Source organism: Molothrus aeneus, chromosome 23, assembly GCF_037042795.1.
Source record: "Molothrus aeneus isolate 106 chromosome 23, BPBGC_Maene_1.0, whole genome shotgun sequence".
In the NCBI taxonomy this organism is placed as follows: Eukaryota; Metazoa; Chordata; class Aves; order Passeriformes; family Icteridae; genus Molothrus; species Molothrus aeneus.
Window position 1 is genome coordinate 719,678 of NC_089668.1, and position 15,983 is coordinate 735,660.

At 68.8% G+C, this 15,983-nt stretch overlaps 1 protein-coding gene across 1 annotated transcript; it reads left to right on the forward strand.

Annotated features, from left to right (window-relative positions):
• The first annotated feature begins 7,112 nt into the window (after positions 1-7,112).
• On the forward strand, positions 7,113-14,781 carry CRYBG2 (crystallin beta-gamma domain containing 2). Its single transcript, XM_066564976.1, has 19 exons — positions 7,113-9,044; positions 9,707-9,751; positions 9,835-9,953; positions 10,156-10,375; positions 10,455-10,594; positions 10,678-10,804; positions 11,090-11,125; positions 11,212-11,339; positions 11,497-11,623; positions 11,866-12,008; positions 12,078-12,204; positions 12,293-12,325; positions 12,419-12,531; positions 12,611-12,740; positions 12,909-13,048; positions 13,167-13,290; positions 13,954-14,112; positions 14,425-14,584; positions 14,693-14,781. Exons 1-19 carry the CDS (start codon positions 7,113-7,115, stop codon positions 14,779-14,781), a joined length of 4,092 nt encoding a protein of 1,363 aa, XP_066421073.1.
• Positions 14,782-15,983: the final 1,202 nt, after the last annotated feature.

A 15,983-nucleotide genomic window follows, 5' to 3' on the forward strand; every position in this document is an offset into this window, starting at 1 on the left:
CGTCCCTGCCCAGGCTCTGGCAGCCGCAGAACTCCCGGTCCCGGACGGGGCTGGCGGCGGTCCTGGCGGGAAGGAAACCGCGGTCCTGTCCCTGTTCACCTCCCCGCCCCTGATGGAACTCACAGCCAGCGCGGGTGGCGGCCCGGGACCATCCCAGGACCGTCCCGGGACAGGAGCGCGTCTGGCCCCCTCTCCTGGCTGCAGAGGTTCCACACTCATCCTCGTTTTCCTCTCGGCTGTGGGACAGCTGGGGCAGGAGGGGAGAAAGCAACCAACCCACCCTCCACACGGCTCATCCGCCTCTGCTCATCCCTGCTTCCATCCCAGCTCCTGCCCCGCTTCCCCCGTTTCTGTCGGGATTTGGGGAGGGCGCAGCCTGCGCTGTGTGAGGGCACGGTGGAAGGATCTGCTGAGCAATGAGCTCATCCTTGCCTTGTCCACAACGAATCCTTCCGGAAATAACCCGCACCCTGCAGCGGCCTCCCCCCGCGGCCCCCTCCTGACGGACAGCAGCGACAGCAGCAGCCCCCGAGGCGTTTTCCTGGAACTATTCGCAGGCAGCAGCAACTTCCTCAGCACCCCCCGGTTTCTGCCCGTCCTCGGTGGCTTTCCAGCCAGGGGACGCAGCCCCATCCCCGATCTGGGCACTTCCATCCCCTCCCCGGTGCCGTGTCCCAGCCCACAGCAGCAGTGTCACATTTCCGTGTGCGCTGTGTTTGTTTTCGGGGCTGCTGAATGGCAAACGCGGAAGGGAAGGGACGGGGACTCCTTCCTGTTCTTTCAGAGCCCGTGGCTCTGCCCTGCTCGGCTTCAAGGGAAGCGCCGGCAAAGCGGCCGCTTTCACAAATAATGGCTTCATTAGATTGAAAGAAGTGGACAGTGACCTCACTGAAATGGACTTTCTGACCCCTGCTGACCTCTGGCCCCGGCTCTGACAGCCTGTAAATCTTCCCCTCGGCACGGCTTGGGCCAGGCCAGCGGCTCCGTGATCCCTGCGGCTCCGCGATCCCAGCGGCTCCGCGATCCCAGCGGCTCCGTGATCCCTGCGGCTCCGTGATCCCTGCGGCTCCGCGATCCCAGCGGCTCCGCGATCCCTGTGGCTCCGTGAGCCCAGCGGCTCCGTGAGCCCAGCGGCTCCGCGATCCCAGCGGCTCCGTGATCCCTGCGGCTCCGTGAGCCCAGCGGCTCCGTGAGCCCAGCGGCTCCGCGATCCCAGCGGCTCCGCGATCCCTGCGGCTCCGTGAGCCCAGCGGCTCCGTGAGCCCAGCGGCTCCGTGAGCCCAGCGCCGGCGCTGCTGTCCCCGGGCCGGAGCCGCGGAGCTGCCCCGGGCCTCCCCCCGGGCCCTGCCCCGGCAGGATCAGCCCTGGCATGGGCAGCACCCGGGCACGGGGGTCACAGCGCTGGCAGAGATGGGGACCCTGGGTGTCCCCAGGGCGCTGAAAGCCCCTCCAGGGTCCTGAAGGGCCGTGGAAAATGATCTTATCTGGGCTGAGGCTCCAGCGCCACCTCGCAGCGCTGTCACTGTCACCGCTGACCAGCAAAGCATCCTCCGAGCTCCTGCCAAGGAAAACGGATCCCTGTCCCTGCCCAGCCCTCCTGGCTGCACACAGACCCACAAACCTCCACCCCGTCCTGTGGGCACAGAGCCGGCCCTCAGCCCCCAGCCCAGCCAGCCCAGGACTGCCCAGTCCTGCCAGGCCATTGCTGCTGGGGAAACTGAGGCACGAGGGCAGCGCTGGGCGCCCATGCTGGGCACTCCACCCCAGGGCTGGCAGCGAGCCCCTCACAGCGCGCCTCCCTCCTCCCCGCCCTTCCACGCTGACCTTTGGCTACGGAGCAATCAATAAAGGAGCCACGGGGCTGCTCCTCCCCCTGCCCGGCCCCCACACCCCCCGGCCGGGGCTGAGGATGCTCCCAGCGCTGGGAACGCGGGGCTGGGGGGACCTTGGCACACCGAGGGTGCCCTCAGCAGGCAGCACCTTCCCAACCCTCCAAAAACGCTGCCCTGGGGCTCCTTTCGGGCTGTGGTGCCCCGGAGCTCAGGGGACGGAGCGTGGCCGTCCTGCCCCGTGCCCAGGGGGGCTCCCGGGGCGCTGGCACCGGCACGGGGAGGATGAGGAGGCTCCTGAGGGCGCTGCCCGGGGCCAGGCTCGCCCCGCAGGGCAGAGGGGCACAGACACAGCCGTGCCCCCTGGCCTGCAGCGATGGGCTGTGGCCAAATTCGGCAGCTCCCTTTGATAGAAGCCCCGGGGCAGCAGCTGATTGATCGATCGGCGGCAGGGCGGGATTGATCAGCACCTCAGCCCATACATATTCCTGCTCCCTGATAAAGGGGAATCGATGGCTGAAGGATGTTCCTCGGAGGCTGCAGACCCCCCCAGACCAGAGCTCACACGTCTGCCCTTGCCCCTTAAATCCCCCCAGCCCTGTTCAAACCTCACTCCCCCAACAGCAAACCCAGGCAGTGGGGGAGAAAATTGCTAAAATTGCTTTGGGGGAGCCAGGAGGGCTCAGCAGGGTATTGAGGAAAGGCAGAGCCTCTCCTCAGCAGCTGAATCTCACCTCCCAAAGCATCGGCCTCTCCTGCATCTTCCTCCTCTCAGTGGTGGCCTGGCAAACAGGGCTCTCATCTTCCTTGGGGGGCTGGAGAACCCCCTCCAATGTCCCGCTCAGGGTGTTCCCAAGGAGCTGAGCTGGCTGATACCTCCAGAGCCCACGGCCCTCACTGCCTCCAAACACAGCAGCGGCTGCCCCGCCCCGATGCTGGGAGCTGGGAACGCTTTGCAGCTGTGGCCGAACGGAGCCGAGCCCTCCGGATCCCGCTGGGAGCGGGGAGCAGCACCCCAAGTCCAGCGGGAGAGGGGACACGGCTCATGGGGGAGTCGTTTTCCTTTTCCTTTTCCTCTTCCTTTTCCTTTTCCTTTTCCTCTCCTACCTGCCCATTTCCCCCGCTGGAGGGACGGTGACCGCGGGACGCCCCTGGAGCCCCGGGAGGACTCGGGGCCGGACTCGGGGCGCTCTGGGGCTCCCCCCGGCCCCGTTTCCCTGCCGGGAGCTGCGGCTGAGCCCGACCCCGCCCGTCCCCAGCGTGCCCCGCTCCGTGTCCCTCCCTTGGCACACAGTGACTCAAGGCCCAGGCTCGCCCCGGTGTCCCTCCAGTTTCTCCAGTGCCCGGGGAACTGGTTTGCTGCAGGGGGAGCCTCCCCAGCGCTGACTCAACGCTGCCCGGCCGGTGCGGGGCTGTGCAGGGAGCTCCCGCTGGAGCCGCGGCTGGCTCGGCACGGACCCCAACCCTGGCACAGCCTGGCACAGCCTGGCACACGCCAAACACACGCGTGCACCCGCACTGACCCAGCCCCAGCACCGGGCCGGGACCCCACGGCTGCCCCTCCTGCAAGCACCGGGGGGATGCAGGGGGCACAAGAACCCGCTCAGCCACCCTTGGGAGCCCGGCCGAGGGCACGGGAGGGCACCGGGCACCGGCCAGAAGCCGGCAGAGGGAGCTCGGCCGTGCCTCAGTTTCCCCAGCACGTGAGCGGCGTCACCCAGAGCGGGGTGGCCCCAGCAGGGCTGAGCTGTGGCCACCTGCGCCGGGCTGGCGGTGGCCGGGGAGGCTCCCGGGCAGGGCCAGAGCCGAGAGTGGTGGCCCCGGGCAGGGGCTGGCACCGCAGCGGCTCCCGGAGGGCAGGGCTGGCCCTGCTGCGCCCCGGGTCAGGGCTCCCGCGGTGGCCCAGGGCTACTGCGCTGGGCACCCCCTCCCCGAGCCCGCGAGAGCCCCTCGAGAGCCCCTCAGAGCCGGGGACGTCCCCGCACTCCGAGCCCCTCGGGAACGCGCTGCAGTGCCCGGGGCTCCGTGTGGGACCCCCGAGGATTGACCCGGGGCGCCCCCAGCCCTGCGGACCCCCAGCCCCTCCCTGCCCTGCTGGGACCCTGCAGCCCCCCCGGCCCTGCTGGAGCGCCGCGCTGGCCGGAGGTGCGGGGACAAAGCGGTCCCTGGTGTCCCCTCCGAGGTTCCATCGCCCTTTGCTCGGTGGGCGGTGGGACAGAGCGGGGGGGGGGCCCAGAGCCACCCAGAGCCACCCAGGCCGGCTGGGCTCCCTGCGGCACTGCTGAGTCGGAGGAAACGGGGGAGCCGGGTCGGGAACCAGCCTGACCGGCTCCCCGGCTGTCAGCACCTGAGGAATGCCAAACCTCCGCTGCGCCAGGGCTGGGTGCTCAGGGCTGGGTGCTCAGGGTGACTCTGCCGGTCCGCCCAGCTGTGCGGTGTGCAGAGAGCAGCCCCGCGAGCCCGCTCGGCGCGGCACGGCACGGCCCGGCACGGCTCAGAGCCCGGCCCGGCACGGCTCAGAGCCCGGCACGGCACGGCTCAGAGCCCGGCACGGCTCAGAGCCCGGCCCGGCACGGCGGGACCCTCGGCCGGCAGGTACGGGGGGTGCGGGGCACCGGGCGCTGCCCGGCTGGCGGGGGCTGGCAGGGAAGGGGTTCGGGGGTTCGGGCACCGGGGGTCCCGTCCCGCTGCCACCCACGGGGGCTGCCCGGTGCTCGGAGCCGAGCCCCGGCGGGACAGGTGCTGGGATGGGTCCCGGCTTCCCCAGGACCAGCACGGGCCCGGGAGGGAGGATGGGGCCGGCAGGTGGGGGCTGAGCCCGGCTCTGACCCTCTCACCGTCAGTCCCTGAATTTGGGGGGCTCGGGGGGTGTAATCCAGCTCCTGCCACCACAGTGCATCCCAAGAGGTGCCAGAGTGAGCTGGGCTCCCGCACGCCTGCAGGACCCGGGCTGAGGGGGCAGCGGGGCTCCCCTGTCACCGCTGTCCCCCGCCGTGCCGCAGGGCTGGCCATGACCCGGCAGAACAGGGGCAGCGAGCGGGGCCGGGGGCTCCCCTGCCCTCCCCATGAGCCTCAGCCGCCCAACCCAGATCCCCGATTCTCCTGAAGGTGGCAGGTCCGCCCTCAGCCCGCGGTGACAGAGCTCAGCCCAACGTGGCCGCAGGCTCAGCTTAGTCCGTGGTCACCGGCTCAGAGGCAGCCGCAGCTGCCGCCCTCGGCCCCTCCGTCTCTGCTGGGTATCAAACAGCGCCTTTGACTCGGGTGCTGGGGGACCCTTTGGGGTGACGGGAGGCAGCAAACGAGGTCAGGGGCTTGGCTTGGCCAAAGGGGATTAATTAGAGCCGTGCTGGGTGCCCCGGTGTGGCAACAGCGCTGGATGCAGCCTGGCACGTCCGGGCAGGCGGGGATGGCCGGCAGCGGCAGCCTGGGAGCTGCAGGGTCTTGTCCTCCTGTCCTTGCGTCCTCGTGTCCTTGACCCATTGCTGCAGTGGGAATTGGTTTAGCAGAAACAGAAAGTGCTGGGGCAGTGCAGGGCTCTGGGTGGGCTCCTTTCCCAGGACTGGGGGGCTCAGGGGGGCACCAGGTGCAGGGATGGGATGGGATAGGAAAGACAGACCTGGAGATCTTCGGAAATGCAGCTCCAGGTGAGAGGCAGGATGCTGAGTCAGCAGGTGCTCCCTCCCCCCAGCACGGAGCCAGCATCCCTGTCCCTGTCCCTGTGTCCCTGTCCCTGTGTCCCTGTGTCCCTGTCCCTGTGTCCCTGTCCCTGTGTCCCTGTGTCCCTGTCCCCCTGTGTCCCTGTGCTGTCCTGCAGCCATCCTGCACGGCCAGTGCATCCATCCCCCTTCCACTGGCACAAGCCATGGCCCTGGGGACCCGGCTGTGGCCCTGGGCACCCAGCTGTGGCCCTGGGCACCCAGCTGTGGCCATGCGGCTGTGCAGCCCCACCCAGGCTGGTCCCAGCCTCCAGCGGTGCTGGCTGCCCCAGACAAGGTCTCATCGCCTTCCGGAGAAATGACACAAACTCTTCCTATCTGTTCTGGAAAGACCTGCTGGGCCGGGGAGGGCAGGCTCAGGAGGGCGCATGGTGGGCTGGCAGCAGGGACAGGCAGCTGCCTGTACCCAGCACTTCCCTGCCTGCCCCCGGCCCCTGATCCCCCTCGGGGCTGGGAAAACCCAACCTGGCAGGGCTGGATTGGTCCCACCCGGCTGCTGCAGGATGAGCTCCTCTCCCGAGGTGTCCCCCAGGGAAAGCAGCCCTGGGATTTGTGCAGGGAGATGTCCCCATTCTGGATGGGGACCTTAATCCCAGCCTGTCCTCGGGCTGACCCCAAATCCCCATCCCCGCCACTGCCCCCAGCCGGGCGGTGACGCTGAACAGCTCCTAACTGGGAGATACTGGGACGTGGGTGCCCTGCCAGCTCCCTCCCCAGCACCTGCTGCGTCAGCTGCTTCCCAACCCCAAACCAGCAATAAAACCTTTCTGGGGCAGGCACATCCCCCCAGGCCGAGGTGGCACTGTGTCCCTGTCCCCTGCCCTGAGCCCCAGAGCGATGCTCACCCTGCAGCAGCCAACGCCAGGAGGTGGAGCTGCGTGCTGGGGACAATCTCAGGTCGGGGGTGAGCTCTGGACGATTATTCCCGTTCGTTTCCTCGTGCCCTGCTGGGAGGAAGCTGCAGAGGAGGATGCAGCAATCCCACCTTTGCCAGGCAGCCACAGGAAGGGTCAGGGGATGGAGCTGCTCAGGTCTCCACCTCCTCCCGAGCACCCGATCCCAGCCAGGCTTTTCCCCACGGAGCAGCTTCCCTGTTGTTTTCTGGGCTTGTTTGTTTGCTGCTTTTGCTGACTCGGCGCAGCCCTGCTGCCCGCCTGACTCATCCCGCAGCTCGGGGCACGGCACGGCCCGGCTGCATCGTGCACGCTCACCCGAGCCCCGCCAGGCTCACCCGAGCCCCGCCAGGCTCTGCCACAGCCCGCAGCCCGCCCCGGTGTGGCAGAGCTGCCCCCGGCCCTGCCGGACACAGCAGCGCTGGCACGGCCGGGCACAGGGAGCCCCCACACCCTGCGTGAGCCCCAAAACCGCCTCCTGTGCTCCCAAACTGTCCCTCAGGATCACAGGGAGCTCTGGGGGGTGTAAAGGCCCGCTTTGGGACCCGCGGGGGGTGTTCTCAGCTCTCCCAGACTCCTTCTGTCCCCGCAGCTCTGCCAGCCGCAGCGCGGCGGCCGCGGGGGCTGAGCCCGGCAGCGCGGGGAGAGCCACGGAACTGGAACCATTCCCTGCCATGGATCCGCCGTTCCGGCACAGCAAGAGCAGAGCCTTCGTCTCCAGCGCGGAGCTCAGCATGAAGCCGGGGGCCGCGGCTGCCCCCGAGGGCCGCTCCCGCTTCCAGAAGGTCTCGCTGGTGTCGCGGCGCCTGCAGAGCCCCGGGAGCGCGCGGGGCCGGGACGGGAGCCCGTCCCGCGTGTCCCTCCTGCTGCAGGCCTGGGAGAGGGAGATCGTGGAGAAGACGGGCTCGGGCTCCGGCCCCGCCGCCCCGACCCACCGGGAGCACGCGTCCCCCGCCGGCCTCCTCAAGGACTTCACGGCGCACGGCCCCATCTTCTCGCAGGTCTACGCCCCGGCGCAGCGGCCCCGGCGCCAGGACGAGCGGGGCAAGGGGGGGCCCGGCGGGGACGGCTCCCCCTCCGCGGAGGTGCCGGTGCACCGGGAGAGCTACGTGCACGGCACCCTGCTGCCCACCCGCCCCGCCGAGCGTCCCGCGGCGGCTCCCGGGGACGGGCCCGGTGCCCCGGGTGCCGCCAAGGCCGGCAGCGCCCCTGCCCTGCCCAGGGCCCGGCAGGTCACCGTGCTGCGGACGGGCAGGGACGCGGAGGGACGGGGGGCTCCGAACGGGACGCACGGCACTGCCGGGGCCACCGCGGCCTCGGCACAGCGGGACAGCCCCGGGCGGGAGGGCAGCGGCTCTGCGGCGGCCGCAGCGGGCAGGGAGAGCTCGCCGGGCAGCGCAGAGGCCGCCGGGCCCCCAGAGGAGGCATCCCCCGAGGAGAAGGACTCAGCAGAAGCCGAGCCCGCGCCGGTGGAGGCGGCTCCGGGGGCCGGGGACCCGCAAAGCAGCGTGAGCAGCTCCCCGCAGCGTCCCTCGGCTGGCCGGGCTGCTCCGGCTGGCACGGGTGAGGGAAGCGTGGCAGATGCCGATGGCACCATGCCCGCCACGCCAGCGAGGACAGAGAGCCCCCCGGGGGCTGGCAGCACCCCCGTGACCCCACCCTCAGAGGTGAGCGAGGGTCCAGAGCCTTCATCCGAAACAGCGGCATCAGCAAAGGCTGAGATTGAGCTGGAGGGGCAGGAGACGACGGGAGAGCCCCAGGGCGCAGCCCAAGAGCCCGAGAGCGTCCCAGAGCCCCCCAGCGAGCCCCCAGCCCCCGAGCCCGCGGCTGAGAGCCCCCCGGACGCGAGCGAGGAGGACCCCGAGCTGCTGGTGGACATGGAGATCTTCGTGGACACGCTGCGGAACATGGAGCCCTCGGAGATGCGGAAGGCGCCCAAAGCCCCGCGGCAGCCGCGGCCGTCGGCGCTGGGGCGCTGCGCCGCCCTGCCGCCCATCCACGAGCACCGCGTGGCCCCCCGGGCCCCCCTGTCCCTGCCCCAGGCCCTGCGGGAGCTGCTGGAGCGGGGCCCGGCCCCGGGGCGGCCCCAGGAGCCCCCCGAGGAAGAGGAGGAGATCGAGAACCCCTACCTGAGCCCCGAGGAGCGGGCGGCCGCCGGGAGCCGCCGGGGGGTGCCCGGGGACGGCGCGGAGGGCGAGGGGTGGGTGGAGGGGGCCTCGCTCCTGGGGGCGCTGGGAGAGGATGGAAACGCCAAAGCGGCGGCCGGGAGGAGCGTGCCCTTCCGAGGGAACGTCCTCAAGGGCATGGCGCTGCTCTCGCACTTCTTGGAGCAGCGGGCAGCCGGGGCCGAGGAGGGCAAGCCCTACTCCCGCCTGGACAAGAGCGTGCTCTACGGCCGCTTCGTGTGCCCCGGCGCCGCCCTGCTCCAGCTGCCCCACGGCAGCGGGGGCTCGGACCCACCCTGCCCCAGGGACCACAACGGGCTGGGCCCTGCTGGCCATCCCAGCCCCGAGGTGGCCGTGCTGGAAGCCCTGAGCTCGGGCTCTGTCCCTCCTGTCCCCGAGGAGCCAGAGAGCACCGTGACCCTGAGCCTCGAGCCTGTCCTGGTGAGTGAATCCCAGTGAATCCAGCACTGGGGAATGCTCTCCTTCCCTGCAGCATCCTTCCCTGCTCCCAAAATGTGGCTGGTGCTTCCTCTCTGGTCAGAGAGGCCATGGGGTGAAAGTGCAGGCACTGGGATGGTGATGGGAGATACTGGGATGGTGATGGGAGATACTGGGATGGGTGATGGGAGATACTGGGATGGTGATGGGAGATACTGGGATGTGTGATGGGAAATACTGGGATGGTGATGGGAGGGCACTGGGATGGGTCATGGGAGGATACTGGGATGGTGATGGGAGGATACTGGGATGGTGATGGGAGGGCACTGGGATGGTGATGGGAGGTCAAGGGATGGTGATGGGAGGTCAAGGGATGGTGATGGGAGGACACTGGGATGGTGATGGGAGGTCAAGGGATGGTGATGGGAGGACAAGGGATGGGAGGGTGCCAGCACAGCTGCTGGGAAGGTCCCGGGCAGGTGCCAGGAGGGTCGGGGGCAGACGGGAGGCTGCTCCCCAGCAGGGCAGGAATGCTCGAGGTGTGGCTGCCCGGGGCGGTGGGAGGGCCTGGCAGGCGCCAGACGCGAGGCTGCAGGGACATGGCTGCCTCAGCCGAGGTGGCCCCGCGCTCCTCACCCGCCCGTCCCCCGGGCTCTTCCCAGCAGGACGATAAGGAGGGCTTGGAGAAGATCAACACAAGACCCGGCAAGGTACAGGGAGGGCGGTGTGGCCGGGCAGGGCTGGCCGGCCGGGCCGGGGTGGCAGCACTCCCGGGCCGTGTCGCCCTTCCCAGATCATCCTCTACTCCGACGCCGGCTTCGCGGGGCACAAACGGGAGATCTGGGACGACATCCCCGACGCCACGTCCTGGGAGCTGTCCCACACCATCTCCATCCGAGTCATCCGAGGCGGGTAGGGACAGGCGGAGAGGACACCAGGGAGGGCAGCCCGGGCTTCGGGAGCGCCCGTGCTGCCGCTGCTAATTACCTGCCGCTGCTAATTACCTGCCGCTGCTAATTACCGGCGCGGCGGTGAAGCCCGTGCCCACCCACAGCCTGCCCCGGGGGCCCCGCGGGGCTCCGGTAACGCCGTGTCGCCCCCACACCGCTCGCAGGTGGGTGATGTACGAGAAGCCGCGGTTCCGAGGGCGCAAATGCGTCCTGGCCGAGGGCGACGTGGAGATCGACAACCCCTGGACGGCGTACGGGGACAGCGGCGACAGCGGCGACAGTGGGGACAGCGGGCACAGCGGGCACGGCGGGCACGGCGGGCACGGCCCGCAGCCCCGCAGCAGCCGCCCCTTCCGCATCGGCTCCTTCAAGAGGGTGGTGCGGGTGAGTGCCGGGAGCCCCGAGCCCCCAGCTCTGCCTGCGGGCACAGAGCGGGGCCCGAACGCCGCCGCTGTCCCCGCAGGATTACCGCACGCCCCAGATCAGCCTGTTCGCCCAGGAGAACGGAGAGGGCGCCCGGCTCCGCTTCAGCGGCTCGGCCGAGGACACCCGCGAGCGGGGCCAGGCGCTGGCGGCCGCCTCCATCATCGTCCACTCGGGCCTGTGAGGGGACCCGGGGGCTGGGGGCTGCGGGTGGGCTCGGGTACCGGCAGGAACAGGGTGTGACGCCTTTCCCCATTCCCCAGGTGGCTGCTTTACTCCAAGCCTTTCTTTGACGATGATCCCTACGTTCTGGAGCCGGGCGGGTACCCCAATTTGAAGGCTTGGGGAGCAAAGGAGCCATCCATCTGCTCCATGCATCCCATCAGGCTGGTGAGTGCTGGCTCTGGGGGTGCTGCCAGGGGTGCCAGGGCTGTGTCCAGGTGTGAGCAAGTCCTGGCAGCTCCTGGCTGCCATCAGTGAGATCACGGTGTGGGAATGGGCCAAGCGTGGCTTTGGAAAGTGCTCCTGAGGGTTAGGGGTGAGGGAAAGCTTCAAAAGAGCTTCTTGAATGAAAATGACCCAAAACCCAGCTCAGACTTTGTAGGGTGGCAGCAGATGTCCCTGCGAGGTCTCCTCCTGCCACCACAGCCTCACTGGGGCTCCTTCTCCTTCCAGGGCTGTCCCGTTGTGGAGAGACCTGGTGAGCCACAGGTGAGCCAGGAACCCTGGGCTGGGATGGCCCTGGGACCATCCTCACCCCACCTTGTCCCTTCCTCACCTTTCTCACCTGTCCCCAGGTGCTGATCTATGAGGCTGCAGCTTTCCAGGGCCGCAGCTTCACCATCAGCAGGGACATCTACGACCTGAGGCGCCTGCCCGAGCCAGCTCTGCCCACCGTGGGCTCCCTGCGTGTGCTGGGGGGCTGGTGAGTGCCACGGGGAGGGCAGGGCTGGCATCCCAGCCGGGAAGGGCTGTGGGATGGCTCTGGGGCACCTGGGGGGGAGGCTGTGGATGGTGCCCCCGTGCCCCAGCACGTGGAAACCCTCTGGAGTCCTCAGTGCCCGTGTCTGCCTGTGCCACAGCTGGGTTGGCTACGAGAAGGAAGGGTTCCGTGGCCACCAGTACCTGCTGGAGGAAGGGGAGTACCAGGACTGGAGGCAGTGGGGCGGCTACAGCCAGGAGCTGGTGTCCCTGCGGCTGATCCGGACGGTGAGGGCAGCAATGGGAACGGCTGGGGAAGGGATTTGACAGATCTAGGCACCCCCATCCCATCCTCACCCCCAAAGGGAGCCGTCCCTGCCTGCATCAGGCAGCTGGGCAAGGCCTGAGATCCCCCAAAATCATCCAAGCAAAGTTTGGCAGCTGCTCCCACCCTCGCCTGTGCGTATGCCCAGCCCACAGCCCCTTCCCCTGACAGACCAGGGGCTTGGGGGGGCTCCTTCTCCCCACAGGACTTCTCTGACCCAGCCCTGGTCCTGTTTGAGGCCATGGACTTCGAGGAGGGCGCGAGCGTGGAGCTGAGCGAGGCTCTGCCCGACACGGGGCTGGCCGGCTACGGCAGCGTCACGCAGTCCATCCACGTGCTGAGCGGAGTGTGAGTGTGCCAGGGGGCTCGGGGGGCGCTCGGGGCGGGAATGGGCCAGCACTCACCTGCCCCCCACAGCTGGGTGGCCTACGAGGGCCCCAACTACTCGGGCGAGCAGTACATCCTGGAGAAGGGCGTGTACCGCAGCTGCGAGGACTGGGGCGCCACCGACTGCCGCATCGCCTCTGCCCAGCCCATCCTGCAGGTGAGGGGACAGCTCCCGCCCCATGGCACCCCCCGGGCTGGTGGTGTCACAGCCAGAGCCCCACCAGCTCCGCTCTGCTTCCTTCCAGGTCAGGGAGCACAACCTGCACTTCGTCTCCAAGGTCAGGGCTGCTGGATGGGGAGGGGGCTGCAGCCCCTTGGGGGGTGCTGGTGATGCTTTGCCCCCTCACCGAGCCCTGTGCTCCCCTGCCCAGATCCTGCTTTTCTCAGAGCCTGACTTCTTGGGGGATCACGTTGCCTTTGAGGAGGACCAGGAGGCCCTGCCCGAAGCCTTCACCCCGCGCTCCTGCAGAGTCCGTGGGGGCAGGTGGGGTGTCAGGGTGCTGGGGGAGGGATGGGTGCCCTCCACGACAGCTCTGTCAGCTTGGAACGCTCCTCCCCACCAGCTGGATCCTGTTCGATGGGCAGGACTTCACAGGGGAGCAGCACGTGCTGTCCGAGGGCGAGTACCCCACGCTCAGTGCCATGGGCTGCCTCTGCTCCACTGCCATCTGCTCCTTGAGGAGAGTTCCACTGGTCAGTTCCTTTCCTTTCCTTTCCTTTCCTTTCCTTTCCTTTCCTTTCCTTTCCTTTCCTTTCCTTTCCCCTTTTTCCTCAGGATGTTTTTGCCCTCTCATGGCACCCCCAGTTCTGGCTCTGCCCCCCAGGAGCCCTCACTCCCCCCTTTGCCCCCCAATCCCACAGTTTTTCTCGGAGCCCTCCATCTTCCTGCACGGCCTGGAGTGCTTCGAGGGGAAGGAGATCGAGCTCAACTCCGAGGTGCGGAGTCTGCAGGCTGAGGGTTTCAACAACCACGTGCTGTCCGTGCGGGTCAAAGGAGGGATGTGAGTGACCCTGGCACCCCTGGGTGTCCCCTGCCCACCCGGGGTGACCCATCCTGTGCCCCCCTGGGTGTCCCCTGCCCGCCTGGGGTGACCCATCCTGTGTCCCCTGTCCCCACAGCTGGGTGCTGTGTGAGCACGGTGATTTCCGAGGGCGGCAGTGGCTGCTGGACTGCACTGAGATCACCAACTGGCTGACCTACAGCGGGCTCCAGCACGTGGGGTCCCTCTACCCCATCCGCCAGGTGAGGGGCACCTTTGGGAGGGGACAGGGGAGGGGACAGGGCTGTGTCACCCACTGGGGTGAACCCAAAACCCCGGGGCACGGGGCTCACAGGGAGACAGAGCTGCCAGCCCTGGGCTGGGGCAGCTGGAGATCCTGGCAGCTCTGACACAGGAAAGGTGCCACCAGCTCAGATTCCTGTCCCCCACCCTGGGAGTGGCTGCCTTTGTGGTGAAATGCTCCCCATGGGCAAGTGCCTCATAAAACACACACAGCATCCCAGCGTGGTGAGCCGTGCCCGTGCCAGCTGCCAAGGACAGGTCACGGGCACAGCCATCGCCCTGGGGACACCTGGGGACATCCTGGGAGGGAGAGCAATGGGGAGAACCCCCCTGAATGCAGGATCCTCCCTCCCAGAGCCCCAGCCGGGTGAGGAGCTGCAGGCAGACGGGTCTGGGGTGCAAGGGCAGGCTCCTCTCTTGCAGAGGAGGGTCTGGGGTGCAAGGGCAGGCTCCTCTCTTGCAGAGGAGGGTCTGGGGTGTAAGGGCAGGCTCCTCTCTTGCAGAGGAGGGTCTGGGGTGTAAGGGCAGGCTCCTCTCTTGCAGAGGAGGGTCTGGGGTGTAAGGGCAGGCTCCTCTCTTGCAGAGGAGGGTCTGGGGTGCAAGGGCAGGCTCCTCTCTTGCAGAGGAGGGTCTATTTCCACATCAGAAGCAGGGAGCTGCAGCTCTTCCTCTCGGTCCCCGACGATGTGGAGGACATGAAGGCGGGCAGGGTTGTGGTCTCCAGCCTGAGCGAGCAGAGCAGCTCCGTGTGGTACTACGAGGATGGGCTGATCAAAAACCAGGTCAGGGCTCGGCTGTGAGAGCCAGCGCCACCCAGGGGACCTGCAGCCCCTGGCAGGGCTCCTCTGGGCACTCCCCACCCCACCGCCATCTTCCGGGGTTTATAAGAGCTTCTCCCAGCCTCTGATCCCAACGATCCGGTGATTCTCCTCCCCGAGTCTCCCCTGGGGATGTGAAGCCACCTCTGCCTTCCCCGCAGAGTTTTTGCCACCCTCACCACCCGCACCTCTCGCCGAGGGGGTCCCCCTGCTCACCCACGTTGCAGCCCAGAGGCAGCTGCCCTAGAGGGCCATCCCTGCCCGTGTCCCCTGCAGGTGGCCCCCACCATGAGCCTGCAGGTGATCGGGCCGGCGGGGAAAGGAGCCAAGGCCGTGCTCTGGTCCGAGACGCGGCTGCCGCGGCAGACCTGGAGCGTGGACTCCCGGGGCAGGATCCACAGCCAGATGTTCGAGGACATGATCCTTGACGTCAAGGGTGAGGCCCCAGCCCCGGACACCCCTGCTTTCCCAGGGACGCCCCAGAAGGGGGTGTTTCCATCAGGAGCGGGGATTGCCCTCCCCAAACCTCCCCCTCGCCCTGCAGGCGGCCGCAGCTACGACCGGGACCACGCCATCGTGTGGGACATGGCTGAGGAGCGAGCCACGCAGATCTGGGACATCCAGGTGCTGTGAGGGACAGAGGTGCCGTGGGGCAGGATGGGGACACCCTGCCAGCATCCCCACACTGGGGCAGGAGGCCTCAGACCCATCCACGCTGCAGCCCAAGCACCTCCGTCCCAGCTGCTGCTGTGGGGGATGACCACCACCCTCCCTCCATGGAGGCCTGAACACGGCCCATGAAGGATCCCGTGGACACAGCCAGCGTGGCACCCTCTGGAGAGCAGCAGGGCCCCTCCCCACAGGCGTTCCTTCCCCCGAACTGTATTTATGTACGTGTGTAAGATACAGCCCTGCCTGGCTGGTTGGCGTCCTTGTCCTTGTCGTGCGCACAGCCTGGCAGCTCCCCCAGCCCGATGCTGGTGCCAGGATGGGATCCCAGTGCCCTCTAGTGCCCATGGGCGCTGGCAGCTCCGTGGGCAAGGACTTTGAGGAGGGAGGCGCCGGCCAAGCCGTGCTCGGGGACCGCCCGGGGGGTGCTTGCTTGGGGCCTGCCCGGGGGACAGGCGGGGACGGCTCGGGGGATGCTCGGGGGATGCTCGGGGGACCGGCTCGGGGACCGCTGCGGGGACAGGCGGGGACGGCTCGGGGGATGCTCGGTGGACAGCTGGGGACCACTCGCTCGGGAGATGCTCGCTCGGGGGTCCCGGCCCTGGCCCCACCCGGCCCCCCAGCCCCGAGGGTTGAAGCCCCGTGACGGGGCCGGTTCTGCGCCCCCACACACCCCCACCAGCCCCGGTACCGAACCGGGAGGAGGCGGAGACGAGCCCTGCGGGTCGGCACCAGCGCATTTATTGCTCCGCTCCGCGGGGCCGGGGGTCGCTCCGAGCGGCAGGAACGGGGGCGGTGCCGTCCTGGGGAGGGTCTCGGGGGGCTGCAGGGCCCCTGGGGCTCAGCGCAGGTGCAGGAGCAGCGCCGCCAGCCCCCCCAGCGCCGCGGACAGGAGCGGGGGGCTGGCGCCGGGCGGGCTCACGCTGCCGCTGGCCGTGGCGTTGATCGGGGCAGCGTCCTTCGGCGGAGACACCTCCTCCTTCCCCTTGTCATCCTTCGCCGTGTCCCCCTCCTTCGCCTGGCAGAGGGACTGGGAAAGAAAACAGCTTCAGACACCCCTCCAAGAGCGGCAGGGCGGTGAAAGCCCCGAGAGCCCTCCCAGGATGGTCCTGGGGCAAAAGGACCGGGGCACGCCCGCGGCCACGCTGCCCCAGCCCCGACAGGAC

What these genes read in the sequence shown, in the direction of transcription:
- CRYBG2 (XM_066564976.1), top strand. Translation starts at nt 7,113, where the DNA reads ATGGATCCGCCGTTCCGGCACAGCAAGAGCAGAGCCTTCGTCTCCAGC. An exon ending in ATCCGAGTCATCCGAGGCGG is followed by an intron (nt 9,954 to 10,155) that starts GTAGGGACAGGC and finishes CACCGCTCGCAG; the next exon opens with GTGGGTGATGTACGAGAAGC. An exon ending in ATCCACGTGCTGAGCGGAGT is followed by an intron (nt 12,009 to 12,077) that starts GTGAGTGTGCCA and finishes TGCCCCCCACAG; the next exon opens with CTGGGTGGCCTACGAGGGCC.